We start from the raw sequence: 16760 nt of genomic DNA, 5'->3' as shown, positions 1-16760 counted from the left end.
AAACACAAAAAGAATTTACCGTATTAACAAGTGATACTACCTTGCGACTCAGATTTTCTTAAGTGCCTGTGCATGAATTTTGGATTTAAATCAAATCAGAATATTCCCTACTATCGGAAATGGCAATAAACAAATTCCTGCCATTTTGTGCAACATATTTATGTGAATCAGCCTTTTCCACATTAACTTACATAAAATCAAAATACCGTTAAACTTTAATAAACGTTGAAAATTTATTACGATCTGCACTAACTTAAATTGAGCCTAGATTTAATTATTTGTGTAAAAATAAACAATCACATTCATCACATTAATATTGTTTGATGTTAATAATAGGTATTCATTAAAAAAATGTTACAACAGTTTATTTTTTCTATTGGATATGTAGATATAGTTTTATGTTTTCTTATAAAGAATTTGTTACAAAAGTTTATTTTTTTTTATTGTATATATATATATATATATATATATATATATATATATAGTTTTATGTCAACGTTTCCAATTATATATAACATGAATGGGTACATATTCTTCAATCCTTATTTTATTTACATTGTAAAATAGTGCGATAACGGTTAATATATATTATATTATTAAGCTTGAAAGGGATCGCTATATAAAAAAGTTTAAGTAGCCCTGCTCTAAACTACCCCCAAACACCTGCGTTACAAGCAGCTTGACAATTTGTTCGCCAAGAAACGAAATAGACGAAATCTCAACAGACCCATTTCCAGAGTCAAAGCCGTTAAGTGTAAATCTCTGTAGCGTAATTTTGAAATTGAAATATGATGAAATATGAAATACATTATACAATGTATGGAGAGAGCAAATAAATAAGAATTTGTACGGTCAGTATCGAGTGATTAGGACGTAAATGGATGAAGGCCGCGGGCGAAATACACAATATCGAATGCGCCGAATACCGTTAAAAGCGATTAGGATCATAGTCTAATTACAACGATTCACGCAACAGATAATAAGAACTTTTCGGTCTACGCCCATCGACGTGAAAAAATCATTTTTCTACTCTTCAAAACAACTGTTGAATGAGATCTGAAGACATCTTCAATTTTTACCATAGCAGAGCGACGTTCGTCGTAGAGTGCTTACAATTACGAGATTAAAGATAACTTTTTGATCACATTATAAAATAGCATCTCTCGAATCGCTAGTAGTCAATACCTGTTGCATACATATTTCATGTAAAATTCAGTTCTGATCCAGAGTGCTCAATAGGATAGAGCGGGGCACAAAGGTCCAATTTGACTGAGCCATTATATTGTGAAAACAAAACCAACTATATCACAATAATTAACACATATCAAACAAACAACTATCTGACTATGTTCAGTAAAACTCCCAGCTAATTCATCATTGTAGAAATGTGTTTTTCTGCTGTTTTTCAAAAATTTGTCACCTGGTCTTTTTTACCGCATATACGGGGTAAAATGGGACGGCCAGAGGGCAAACAAGGTCTAATGCCTTATTTTTAATTTTGAAGGTATTTTACGCAATAATATTCAACCAATGCAAAATATAAATTTTATTTGTACATTTTTCACTGTATATAAACATGATCTGGTATTTCGTCAGAAATGTTCATCAGCAGAGTTCAAATAACTATTAATTTAATTTATCTCTTGTGAAATTGCTTTTTTAAATTAATTTACTTAATTTACTATTTTTTATAGTTTACACATTTGCCAGGGTAAAGGTTTAGTTTGTAAATTTTACCCCACCCACGGGTAAGCTTTTATAAAGGTTATACTAGCTGTAAGTGGAATTCTGTCTTAAGGCAATTAAAGCATCGTGCCTTAAGGCAAATTGCTGGAATTTCCCGTACCAAAAGTTATTTTTTTTAAAAACAATTAACATTTTTGAAAAAATTTTACTTCGAAAAAAATAGATTTTTGAGAAACTATAAATTTGACTTTCTTTTGAAAAAAAAATTATTTTTTTTGAAAACAAAATTTTTTTGAAAAGAAAAATGTTTTCTTCATTTTGACATATATTGGAAATTCTGAACTTTTTGTTCAAAGCAATTGTACTGCATGAACTGCATAGAGACGAAATGTCAAAGCGCGCAAGTGCCGCGCTGCCGTCTAACGCATAAGCATTGATACGGAACCCATAGAAATGTAAAAAAAAAATATACTTATTGTTAAAATCTCTATAAAATATCTGATACTCTGATGTGCATATGTCTAATGTTCATTTTTGACCGTCAAATGGCTCATTTTTTTACTTTTTCCTCCATATCTCCAAAGTCGTTGGACCTGCCTTTCCAAAAATTTCAACAGTTCTTCATTTAGTCAATTCAAATAAAATGTTTTTTGAATTATTTAAATCGGACGCTCCGTTCTATTAAAAACTGAGTTACCGTTTTCGGCACTTTTTGCCCCGTATCTTCGGAACGGCCAGACCCGCCTTCGAAAAAAACTAATCAGCACGTCTCCTTATCAATACAAATCAAATGTTTTTTGAATAATTCAAATCGGTTGATCCGTGTTCCCGAAATCGTCGACGAAAATTTGTATCCGCACATACATACATACACGCACACACATACATACACACACACACACACATACATCCATTTTTTAAGGTATGCCAGAATGTTCAGAAACCTTTGAAACGTAAAGATATATAAAAATTTTCATTTTCGATTTTTTTGCGATTACTATAACTTGCCCTACGGGAAGTTAATAAAAAAACTGTTGAATCAAACTTCAAATTAACAATATATCTCATAAAACGGATAAATAACGTATACTTGAAAATTAAATTAAGGCCTCGGTAACAAAAACTACAGTGCTCACAATCAAAAAAATTGACAACGAAAGAAAATACTTTTGTTATGGATTTTCAAACATTGCCGTTCATCTCCCGATAGCAACAACGTAAGCATCAAGGTGATGGCTGATAAGACATCTTTTTTCCTATACTTTCAAATATTGTTGTTAAAAAATTCTTAACTTCACTATTTTTTTTTAGATATCGGCGGTATACCTATTTACCCGCAAACCTTTAAACCGCGCACTACCTTACCCAAGTGTTATTTCATTTCTTCTATAATTTAAATATATCAGCGGTAGAAAAAAGATTCATCTCAATAAATGCAGTGGATGACTAACATTGAACTTGCGTACTCTTATAGGAAAATGTGAAACGCATAAACCGGGTTTATTAAACCCTATATAAGATATTGATGACATAAGTGGTTTTCTTTAAACATTAAATCTTACTTTTTTTTCATTAAACAAAACAAAGTAATTTGAAGCTGAATTTCTTTAATTTATATACATATATACATCCCTTATTGGTCGGGCGGTCCCGAATTTTCAACTTTTGTCACGCATTGTTATATAGTATTATATATATATATATATATATATATATATATATATATATATATTTCTGCCAAATTCAAGAATTTTTGTTAGGATAGCCCAGAATGTTTTAAAAAATCCTTATCTTCAACATTTACTTGATATATATTTCATTAAGATAATTAATATTAGAAAATTTGAATCGGAAATTTTTGCATATCAAAATATGCTACTTGAAATTGACACACTAAAAAAAATATTATTTACTAAATTTTGATTGTTAAATTGTACTGAACCCTATACAATGCTTAAAACGAAAAAAAACTACCGAAAAAGATACATGGTTCAGGAAACACAAACTTTATACTATTACTTACTTACAACTAGTACTATGAACCAGTCTATTTAAAATCAATAATTAAATCATTTAAAACGAAAACAATTTTTATTATATCTAGTGTCATTTCAGTATTTGTTATTTATAATGTTATAAAAAGATGTTAAAACTTAACTACTTTAACAATCCTATAAGTGTGCGTTCCGGATTTGAAATAAAAACATATGGTCACCTTAGTTTTAAACCACATTATCTTGATGAAATCATAAGATTAAAAAAATGATAGATTTCTCAAATTACCATGCTTAATATGATCGAAATAACTTAAATGCAGTAATAGCAAGAAAACTGCATCATCAAATGCATAGAAATTACAAGGAAATATTTAAGCCAAATTAGATTTAAAAAACTAGATGCAAGTGTTGTATTTTGTCTTAAGACCATTTAATCGACTTGTAAGAAATCAATATATAAATTTATGAGTGATTTATAAATAGACCGAGTTCATCATTCCAAATTTTAACCAATTTATAAAATTAAGCCACTTGTCGTAGACCCCATAACATTTTAGTATATACCTTAAAATCAAGCTTTATCATCATAAGAAGTTTCGTCTAAATCGACTTTTTTCAACAATTAATCATGAAGAATTGATTTGGTCAATTTTGACCAAAAACAATAAGCACGATTCCCAACTGATATCCCTCGAGCAGATTACAGTTGATAGGCGTGAGAAACCAAATGCGAGCCCATATCGACTTTATCGAATAGATTTAAAAAAAAAAACTAAATACACATAAAAACACTTATTCCAATTATGGTGACGATTCAGAATGACCTCAAACGTCTAAACAGCATAAAAATATCAAGGCGTTATTCTTCAGCAAAAACATGAACTTCTTCGGAAAGTTAGTAAATTGAACAAAAGATGACGCTTGCGCCACTCAGACTGGAATATATTATCTATAATACTATCTAGAAATGGTTATACAAAAGAGAGGAGTTTAAACGATGTTCTTTTTGTTCGTTACATATGTAATAAGATACCGTTTTATCTGTATTATCAAACGTAATAATATAAACTGTGATATAACTATCATATATACCCAAGAGTGGTCAAGCAACCAATGTACCAATCCACCTTATGAAACGCCTATGTTTTATAATGAAATATATGTTTTTGAACTTGAACCAAACGATTTTAGACAAAAGCAACAGGATCATATGAAAATTAAAATTATGATTGATAAATTATGAAATTCTGTAAAATACTTATGTATGATCAACTTTTTTTTCTCAATTTGATACTTACTGTAATTCATTTAATTTCATTTAGTACTATAGTCTCATGCAGAATTACCAAAGAATACCTTTTTCATTTCATCTCGTTTAATAATAACATGCGCATAATGATACATGAAAGAATCTACAGATGCTGTTGTTACAAAATTAAGCATGTAAGTATCGATTTTAGAATTTCAAAATCTCAACAGTAAAAGATTAAAATTCTGGCGTGTTACATAATAATATTTTGCAATATCTCAGATTTCCCAGGCTTTTCCGGCATCGCAAATCGTGATGTAATCGTATTTGTAAATTTCGTAAACTATCCTATCCTATTGAACACTTGAATTCACAAGATATACCGATATTTCACCCATATGAAACTGGGTTCAGCAAGTTTTTAGCAAATTTTAATACACCCCAGTTCATGCTTGAAGCAATCTGCCTATTATTATAAGTGTGTTTTTCTTATTATTGTCAACTGTATTTATTGTTGAAATATGAAATATTCATTAAAACGACGACGTGTATCAATTAATTTAGTGCCTCGTACGCAAGTAATAAATAATCTGGTATTTCTTTATAACAATTGTATCACAATACAGATATTAAAGATTAAAATATTATTATCATAACATAGTAGATATTTCAAATTATATCTGACATAAGTATACTATTTCTCATATACAACCTCATAACTGTTAAAACAAGATTTTAAAACTGCACAGATAAAGACATCAGGTAACAAAAAAAAATGTTAAAATATTCTAACTGTATCTTTTCGTAAAAATTACTTTTCAAACTTAAAATGAATGCGTTTTGAACTTATATTACCAGCATCTGTTAGCCTTAGATGTTATATAGTTGCAAATTTGCAAAAAAAAATATGTGCATATAAACAAATTTCATACATATTCAATACAATCTGACAATATATCTCAACAAAAACTTCCCTAAAAATGTTTTTGCAAAGTTATTTCTAGGTTTTATGTTGAGCTTACTCAATTCTCTTTACTAATCTCAATTTTGCACCGGGCCATATGCTAAATTTTTAATTCATATATACAGGCCAAATTAAAAATAAACTAGGTGTAATTGGCATTTTGCCTTAAGGCAAGTTACATCAACTATCTAATATAATTACTAAAAACTAATCGTTGCGATTTCTAATTAAATTCTTTCAAAAAGATTTATAATGTGTTATTATAGTAATTATAGCATACAACACGTGCATGCATTTCCTTCAAGCGCATTCCATTATTCTTAATTTTGATAAATTTTTATATTTCAACCAATTTTCGTGGGCATCTACTATTTCAAGGTTTTCGTTTAGTGCATGAACTTTATCGCCATCTTATTTTCCATAAAAAACTGTAAAAACATTTGATTATGAAGAAACAACCCCTTTCATTGACAAAAACTAATCAGTATGATTTTCAAAAGAAATCTTTCAAATGTTTTCAACTTTCGAAATCAGTTCAAGATTTTTTGCAAAAACGTGAATTAAAAATATTGCACTTTTCTGCTAATTCCAAAAAAACGGCTTGGCCTATCATCTTGCAGTATAATCAAGAATCTTTCTTATTGAGTGTCAACAAATGGATTTAAATTTATAAGTTCTATAATATAAAATATATAGATAAAATGCAGTGATGAGTTAATTCAAATGCATTCAATGTTAACAGTTGATATTTTGAATAATAAAAAAATTGGACAATAATAAAAGTATTATACAGGAAAAGCTAAAAATTACAAGCCATGCATGCAATAATTATCAAATATGAATATGTCTGTATTGCAATATGTGAGTATAATGAATTAATTATTAATTATTAATTAATTATATGCTACATGTACTTTGAAATGTTCAGAATGACTTTATAGCTTTAACACTAGATCTACGGTCCGAGCCAATTTGATCACTTAATATACATAAAACTATAATATTACTTTTTACAAACATACTTTAGTATTTAGTTAAGTAATGAAATGTATGTAAACATTCATACCAATTTCTCACAGACCTCTTCGCTTTTTCAAATGTGGTATAGCTATTTTCACAGTTTGAGCCAATTTGATTCACAGAATGGTTCAACAGTTTTCAGATCCACAAAGGTAATTTTGTAATTTATTTATAGAAGATATATGTTGGAATCAAAAATTATATCAAACACATTGATATAAAAAATATTAAAAATTGACAAAAAATAGTTAGGTTTGTTACAAACCTGCCGCAAACGTGGCGATCGATAAATAATTATTACCTATTAAAGCTAGATGCCAATTTACGCAGTACATTCCGAATAAGCCAAATAAATTCAGTATCAAGTTTTGTCTGCAATCCGATGTAAGAAACAAATATCTTGTAAACAGTTTTACCTACTTGATCAAAGATGAAATTCAAACATTTCCTTCAGCAAAATTTTAGTAACTAAGCTTGATTTTGGCTGTGGACAAAAGATAACCTATTTACTGTGTGAAAATTTGAGTCAGCCTTTATCAGGAAACATAAAAACAGAGTATCATGACATGTTGACTTTTATAAATGATCCGTGTTTAATACAGTTTGTTTTTAAATAACAATTTTTCACAACTATTATTTCATTTACAAAAACGTTACTTGAGAAAAAACTACTTTGTTTGGCACTATACGTCCAAATCGGGATAGCCAGAAAAGGTGCCATGAAAAAGTTTTCAACACAATTGCATAGATCTGAGAACTGGCCATTTATAAAAGCAATCCTTGTAAAAAAAATAAAATTGAAATTGAAATGGAAAAAAATGAAAAAACGTTTTATAAACAATAACTTATTATAAAAGCACTAAGTATGGCGTCGATGTACCTGTACAAATAGTAAAAAATGTTTTTCATGATTTTTTTGACAATAAACATTTTATTTGAATTGGCATGAAACTATTTTTTACAAAAACTTCAATCTTCTTGCATCAGTCAAATTGGCCCACTTCAGTAAAAATAAGTATATAAGCAACATCCGTAAATCTAGTGTTAATGATAATATTTAGCTTCCACTACTACTACATATATTAATAAATTCCTACAAATATGTTAAAATACAGGAATATTAGTAGTACAGTAAAATCAAGCAAGCACATTGAAAACATGCAACTCCAACCATTCCAGAGACTTTTTAAAATCAAAAACATCAAATGAATTGTCAATCATAAGCAATATTAGTTTAGTATTAGTGAGTTAAAAAAAAATATCTGAATTTAGTAAAAAATGAAACATGATAGACATTTGCATTTGATATTTTTCATATTGAATTTATTAACAAAACATGTCTACAAGAAAATAAAACTTGAAGAAACCCAAATACTTAAGCAGGAAATAAAACATAGCTCATCTCACATTGTAAATCCAAAACAAATGACAAACTGTTGTCTTAATATCTAAAATGTGGGAGATAAAAATCGCGTATATAGGTTATACGTGATATTTCATAAACTTAAGATATTTACTTGTTTCAGAAAAGGTTGAATCTATGGCGAAAATGTTAAGAGCGACCAATTGCAACAATCGGTGAGAGTTAACTGGAAGAGGTGAACGCTTAAGCAGCAAGTGGAATTCTAATAACATCTGTCTGCATACACCCACAAACGATTCCATACTATAACAAAAATATTAATATAAAAATATTTTTTTCATCGAACAACTATTAATTCATTTTATTTTTTTCAAAATAAAATGTATATTAGGGTGATCCTTCATATGGATATTTTCGAATTTTTTTGCTCCCAGGGTCTTAAATGTTTCCGAAATAATAAAAAAAATCCACTGAAAGTTTTAGCATTTCAATAGTAACTTTAAGATAGTAAATTTTCATTTGTTTCTCAGAATTTTATAACTTAGCGATAAATAAATCAACATTTTGAGAATAACATTGTATTTGGTAATTTTGATAATAAATTTAAAAATTACAACAATAATTTGATATACTTTATAAAATAATTATTCACTTAGAAAGAAGAACCAAGAAACTTTGGTTAGAGTGCAGACGTTCTTAAAGTTAATATTAAGAGCTAAATCTTTCAAAATTTTTTTTTTATTAATTTGGAAGTATTTGGGCCCGAAAAACTTTCAAAATATCCATATTAAACACCACCCTAATGTCTATATATATATATATATATATATATATATATATATATATATATATATATATATAACTATGTAGATTTAAATCATTAAAAAATATTGACCTTAACCCTTGGTGTCAATATTATTTTCTGATATTGCACATGAATGATCAAATACACTTACCCTATTTTAGTAATTAGCTTTCCATGAACATGTAAATAACTTGTTATAAACCTTTTATTGAGCTGTAACAAAAATTACATTAAATGAAAAATATTATTTCATGTGTATTAATACATTAAAAAAGTAAACATAACATTTATGTTATAATATCATAATAATGAAATGATTAAATACTCACTTCAATACTTGACATATCGACTAATTCTTCATTGCCCTCAAGCATCTTCTCTTCTTCAGTCTTTTCAGCATCAGGTTTTCTTCTAAAAAATATTCATCAATTTTTAAATAAGATTGAATGGGAAATCTGAAAACTTTTTCAAGCAAGCCTTTCAACTCAGTATCAATTAATTTTAATGTGTAGTGAGCAAAAGCTTGGCGGAAAAAAGAGAAGAATGTGATAATTTAAAATTTTTAATTTAAAATTTTAACAAGATGTGGTTTTGAAACTAGTGGTCTTCTTGGATAAAGTTGTTTCAATACAACAGACACTAACCTTATGCTTTTTTATTGCAATTCTCATGCCAATTCCATAATATAAACATAATATGTTACATAAAATAAAATATGAGCAAATCAAAAGATATAGTTTGACAAATATGCACTGATAACAAAACAAAAAAATAACAATAGTATTAAGGTAACAATATGTCCAGGTTTGGCTGGAATAGTCCTGGATTTCCACCCTGCGTTCGGTTTTCTTCTAGAAGTAATAATTGTTCCCATTTAAAGTTTTTTGGCCTGGATTGTCAATTATTTTTGAAAAATGTGGGTTGAAATTGAATCTTCGCTATTACTTAATAATACAATTATAACAACTCATCAAATATCTGGAAATGATATATACAACTAGTATACCTATATAAAACTATACAATTTGACTGAAAAAATGTCCAAATGCAAAAATCCAAAAGAGGATTAAAATAGCCTCTCACTTCAATAACTTCAAACTATCAAAAATGCATATAATAATGAAAAGAAATCACTAACTGCCTAGTACAAAAAGTGACAAGACTAGAAAATCCTTAAATAGTATTTGTTATTTTAAATCATATTTAAGTTATTTAGTGCAAACAGACGCAAACCATAAGTCACCGTCACAGTTTCAAAATAAAGAAACATGGTCACATTAGTATTATAGCTTTTCGGTATGTAAAAAATATGTAAAAAAATCAAAGACAAAATTATCATAATTGATAATTGTCAATGATGAAGTCGATAAATAAAATTATTATACCCTGGATGAATCCATATCTCTCTGCGTACCCTGTCTTCATCCTCTTCCGGATCCACATTTGCTAGCTTTCGTTTCTCTAGTTCTTCTTTCCTCTTTCGATCCAAAGTTTCATACTACAGTTGATTTAATTAAGCATTAATAATAATAATAAATAAATTGAATATGTTAAAAAAAATTTAGGAATTAAAACTTACTTCACCATGACATGTAACCTGCAGCATGAAATTAATTTGCAATACTGATTATATTATTAAATACTTATAAAGAGATAGGTTGAAATCAAAATGAGTTAAATATATAGTAGAATGATAAAATATTTCTAATAATAACACCTTTTTTCGATTTTCATCAAACAATGATAGTAGACTGTCTTTTGCAGAATAGAATGGATTTGAAGACATAAGACTTCTCATATAGTAATATACAGCATCTAACTTTCTTCTCTGTAAATAAAAAATGTAATATAGAATAAAACAAAGAGAAAAATTCTGAATATATATATATATATATATTTTTAATATATAAATTTAGTTGATATACATATATTATAATGAGTGTGTTAATTCGGGCAGTAGCATCTAATCCTTTATTCATGCATTGGGGTCTCCATTGAGACGTCATTCAGTGAAATAAAGACAAAAATTAACACTACGCTACACTAATTAACACAAATAACATCAAGCTATAGTTATATTCTATAGTTAAAACATTTAAAAGTTATGTAATTGTGATTATAAGTTAATAATCTAGATTTGTGTACATAATTCTTTGAAGACAGAACTAAAAACTTTCAGTTCAAGATAGCCTGGTATTTACATTTGTGTTAATCAGTATAGTGTAGTGTTAATTTTTTCTTTGTTCCACTAAATGACTGTCTCGATATAGACCAAAACATATAGATCAATAAAGCTTATTTCCTAAATGCTTTAGTTTTTTTTTTCACCATACTCGAGTTTATTCTAAAATTTGCACATTTACAACTCTTACAGAAATTAAAAGTGCCTTGGATGATAGATGAATTTCATTTAATTTCTAAAAAATATATTAAAAAAGTGATCACTGACACTCAGTGTCTTTAATATGTATTAGTGTTAGTCTAAGAATTTCAAGTAAATATTGTTCTTTGTAAATTTTTAATTTAAGATTTTTCTCTGATTATATTTAGTTTTTAATTTTACTTTTTCTGTTTATTTCAAAACTGTAGAATCACTGATGACGACATAGAATGGAAAATTAAAGATGTTTTAAAAATCTTTAATTGTTTTTTACTTGATGTTAAAATATATTTAATATATACATGGTCTGTTCAAAAAGTACCCGGAATTACTAATAATTAAATTTCGCGGGTCTGGAGTGTCTGATTGTCAAAATTTTTTTTTTATTGTGTTGGTATACATGCCCCTAAAGTATGATGAAATTTTCAGCTATATTCACTGTTTACTTTGTCTGTGGTAGTCGCTAAGGTTCGACGTGTTTTTCTGAGCTCGGCGATTTTTACAATGGAAGAATTGAAAAAGTCAAAGAATTTGTATTAAATTTTGCGTAAAAAATGAAATAAAGTGTTGCAAAGTGCAAAAATTCACCAGATATGGCTCCGTGTGACTTTTTCCTATTCCCAAAGTTGAAGAGACCCATGAAAGGACGGCGGTTTTCCTCGATTGAAGAAAATCGCCGAGAGTGCTCAAGGACATATCAAAAAGTGAATATCAAGGGTGCTTCGAAAATTGGAAAAAACGCTGGCATAAGTGTATTATATCTGGGGGGGACTACTTTGAAGGGGACCACATTAATGTAGACGAATAAATAAATATTTTTTTGAAAAAACGAAAATTACGAAAACTTTTTGAACAGACCTCGTATATATATATATATATATATATATATATATATATATATTTCTTTTTTTTGTTGCTTAATCTATGTGACTTACTGCATATATTGACAGAATTGCTAGCTGATTGTATGGCCTTCCATTTTTTGGATTCACTTGCTGCGCCTTCATATAATACCTTAAACGAAAAAAAAACACTTAGTGCTGATACCAAATTTAATGTACACTAACAGTATAAAATACAGTAAAAGTGTGAAATTTGGTTAGTAAATCTAATTAAATTTACCTTGCTTATAATTATATTTTATATTAGCTAATTGCACTGGAGAAATGTATTGAAACATATATATTTATATTATATATATAGAAGAATAGTGTGAGAGGTTTTCCATTGCCATTGGGCTTATTCTCAATTGAAAACATATTTTTGATCTATATTTTCAATTAAAAATAGACATTGCTGCTGCCCAATGTCAAACAACATTGGATTTTCTCATTCTAAATACCAAATGGTTTATACTATTATCTTTATAAATAACATATAAATAATATATAAAATTTAACATCATTACTTACTGTTTAGATTTGCTGTAGTTATTTGTCTCGCACGCTTGTTCTCTGTATCGTGCTAAATCTCCTAAAAATAAAAATATTTTCTGAGATGCAACAAGGGCTAAGCCAACAAAACCGAGTCCTTTAGGCGGCAGCATATGCGAACTTAGAATATCATCTAATTTATATTTGTAGGCTTCTTCTAAGTCACACAATAATTTCTCATAATATTTAGTAGCGTCATCAATTACTGTTAATAATGTTTGCTGATGCATTGTTTTGTTTTTATCATCATGTACCATTGTTTTTTTTAAAACTTCGATTATATTATAAAAGACAATCTTCCAGAAATGATGCTCTACATTCTCAGTTTGACAAAATTTGATATCAGTAACAAGCAAATTATATAAACATTTCTCTAAGTCTGAACGAATTTGCTGAACTTTATTCCACTCATTTAGTACTGTTCCCTTTTTTAACATGCAATGAAGATCCAAATCTGACTTTTCTACAAACTTTACAATGCAGGTAAGCTTAGAAGATTTATTTTTAACATCATACCATGTCGGCCTAGTATTTTCTGGTCCCAAAGTCAAACTGTTATGAAAGTTCTTATTGGCTTCTGAATTTGAACTGTCTACAATTCGATTGTCACTAACTTGTGCATTCACGACTATTGGTGTATTGGGATTTTTTGGGTCATATAACGTACGTTGCCAAGTGCTACTAGGCTTCTGAGGAAGAATTATCAAGCCAGGAGCTAGTGATATATTTTTCCTTTCTGTAGTATTTCGATCTTGATTGCGTCGTTCCATATCAATGCTTTCAGAACACCCCTCAATACCCGTAATATCAACAGTATGATCAGGTTCGGTTCCGAATGTGGAATTATCAGGATACACTGATTTTATATAATCACTTCCTACTAAGGTTTGCCTACTTCCACTGCTAGTAGAACGATCTCTTATGGATCTGCTCCTACTCCAACTCCTAAAAAAAATGTTAACATTAAATCTGCAGTTCAAATTGTATTTATTCATTAAACCATAAAACATATCTCAATACTAATATATTTGTTAAGGAGTTGTTTTAACCCTGCAGCAGGATGGCAGAACCAAAAACAAATTATACACATCACTTTCTCAAATATAATGAAGAATGAAATTATAAAATAAAACAAATAAACAATATATACAAAATTATACTTGTATTAATTATGCAAACTAAAACAGAAGTCTTTAAATTTTGAATTAATTTAGTAGTCTAATACTATTTAACAATATGATAATTAAAAGTATTAAAGAGCTGCGTATACAAATCATGTCAGTAATTAAATAATTACAAGAAAAATGTATTTTTAGTATTGTGCATATCACAGCAATTGAAAAAGCATATTGCAAAATATGCTTAACAGTATGTCCTAGATATAAAAATCGATACATAGTAGAACCAAGTACCTTCACGGATTTATTACAACTTCCACCAATTCCAGTTCAACAACAAGAAAATTAAGTAGGAACTGTTGTCATATCAATAATTAAAAGATATGAGTTCTACTAAGCATGTTACTAAAATATAATAAACACCATGAAAAAAACTGAAAAATTTCATTCATATAATTATATTTATATATAATTATAGCTTTTGACAAGCATATGTTTCCACAATCAATCTATACATGTACAATACAATTGCATCATATGCAATTGTTTTATTTAATGCATGTCATACTTTCCAAAGTTATTAGACACGCTGCTAAATTAACCTTTTACACTCTATAGAAGAACTAGTGGTGCGTGGCATCGTGCCTTAAGGCAAATTGGTGGAACTTCCCATAGCAAAAACTAAAAATTTGAAAAAAAATCTTATTTTTGAGGGTTTTGAAATTTTTGAAGAAAAATTGACCCTTGAAAACATTGAATTTTTTGAAAATTTTGAACTCTTTTTTACAGCAATCGCGCCGCGTTTTGAAGTCGTAATCTAACGTGTAAACATTGGTACAGAACTCATAGAAATGTACACCAATTTTTATTTATCATTAAATTATCTATAAAATATCTGATAATATGATGTGCATCAGTTTTGACCGCCAAATTGCGTTATTTTTTACTTTTTTTAATGGGATCTCCAAAAACACTAGACCTGCCTTCCTAAAAATTTCACCAATTATTCATATCATCGATACAAGTAAAATGTTTTCTTGGGTTATTCAAATCGAACGCACTCTCAAAAACTGAAACACCATTTTTGGCACTTTTTGTCCCGTATCTTCGAAACGCCTAGACCTATCTTTGCCAAAAACTAATCAGCACGTCTCCTTATCAATAGGAATCGAATGCTCTTGAATCATTTAAATTGGCTGATCCGTGTTCTCAAAGTCGTCGACAAAAAATTGAATCCGCACATACATCCACATATACACATACGCACACACATACATCCCTTTAATCTAAGGTATGCCAACATGTTCAGAAACCTTTGAAACGTAAATATATATAAAAAAAATTCATTTTCTATTTTTTTGCGATTACTATAAATTACTCTACAGGAAGTTCACTATTAAAAAGTAACAGTAAAATATTTATTTAGTGAAATATAAAATCTCCGATTTGAGCGATTATGAAAATTTTAAATAATCAGTTAACACTGAATTATAAATGGCAGCCAACAATTAAATGAACATTTTAACATATCCATTAAAATAATCTTACCTTCTTCTTCCTCGGCCAGATTTATGATGTGTGGGACTGTTTTCTACAAATGGGGATATTCTACCTTTATCTTGTTGCTCTTGTAATTCAACCTCTTCACTCCAATCCTTCAATTACAAAATTAATAATATTTTGAGTTGCGATTTATATACATTGAAAACATATTTAAATTCAATAATAATTTTTTTTAATTATATCATCATTTTACAATCGTGATTAAATGCGCCAACTTTTGATAAAATTTGCCAACACACTGTAGTACATTTTTTTTAAAGAAGGGCCTCTCAAAGTCAACCGATTATAACATTTTAAATTCATAGTTCAACAAAAAGTCTTAATTTTAAAAAACTTGGAGCAATTGTGTTAACGTTTTTGATTATGGCCATATATATGTTATTCACGGTTACGGTTCCAAAGTTTAAATGAACAAAATTAGAAAAAAAAAAAACTACAATAACCGAAAAATGGTCATTCTTTCACCAGAGCTCTAGGTTGCATTTCAAAGCTCATAATTTAAAAATCCATTCATTTAAAAAAATACATGGACAATAGCCAATACAAATTTTTTACAACTTTCATAACAGAAGTAATCAAGGTCCTTTATACTTGAAAAAAAAAATATTATTATAAATGAAAAAAGTCAGCACCATATGAAATTATTGAACCATTCTGACATTTATATTAAAATCATAATTATTTAGTGGTATCTCCGCGCACATTGGACGCTGCGCATAACGAACATTTTATTTCGGCACAAACGTTTCGAACGACAACTTTTGCTTCAAATACCTTGTCAGCATAGGTTGCTCTTTTAGTGGCTGTACAATCAGATGGCCACGTTGGCCCAAGTTATATTCGAAGAGTAGTCCTTGAAAACTATTGTTCATAGGAGAAATATGGATAAAATGACACAGTTGCTTTATTTAAAAATTGGCTGGTTTTAGTAACGTTTCCGCGACTGCATAACGAGTTATTCTCTTATTCTGACGATTGTTATTCTGACGAAAGCCAGAATAACAATCCTGTCAGATATTGAGCGTCATTGTTACTGTCTGTTCGTAGTAATGAGTTCGAATATTTCTCGCGCCTCCCAATTTTTTTTTATGAGTGGTTTTCTCGTGTTTTTTGGAGACTTATCTATTGTTATTTGTAATTATTACTATTAAAATTAAGGTGACCATATTTTTTTAAGTAAAA

The 16760-nt window shown here is 28.6% G+C and overlaps 1 protein-coding gene across 1 annotated transcript in view; it reads right to left on the bottom strand.

Annotated features, from left to right (window-relative positions):
• The window catches only part of LOC113375232, a 46425-nt gene that overhangs the window by 26985 nt on the left and 2680 nt on the right, over positions 1 to 16760 (bottom strand). Inside the window, exons 3-10 of the mRNA XM_026615177.1 lie at positions 15564 to 15670; positions 12877 to 13842; positions 12400 to 12478; positions 10802 to 10912; positions 10470 to 10582; positions 9414 to 9495; positions 9236 to 9297; positions 8434 to 8582 (exon numbers count right to left, since the gene is read on the bottom strand). Coding sequence (XP_026470962.1) covers positions 8434 to 8582; positions 9236 to 9297; positions 9414 to 9495; positions 10470 to 10582; positions 10802 to 10912; positions 12400 to 12478; positions 12877 to 13842; positions 15564 to 15670 — 1669 coding nt within the window. The remainder of the gene's footprint in view (positions 1 to 8433; positions 8583 to 9235; positions 9298 to 9413; positions 9496 to 10469; positions 10583 to 10801; positions 10913 to 12399; positions 12479 to 12876; positions 13843 to 15563; positions 15671 to 16760) is intronic.

The sequence above is a fragment of the Ctenocephalides felis genome, unplaced genomic scaffold (genome assembly GCF_003426905.1).
Source record: "Ctenocephalides felis isolate EL2017-DRISC unplaced genomic scaffold, ASM342690v1 CF-g0.4_SCAFFOLD_01886, whole genome shotgun sequence".
NCBI classification, from domain to species: domain Eukaryota; kingdom Metazoa; phylum Arthropoda; class Insecta; order Siphonaptera; family Pulicidae; genus Ctenocephalides; species Ctenocephalides felis.
Note: the sequence above shows the minus strand (reverse complement) of the source record. Positions and strands in the feature narration are given on the sequence as shown.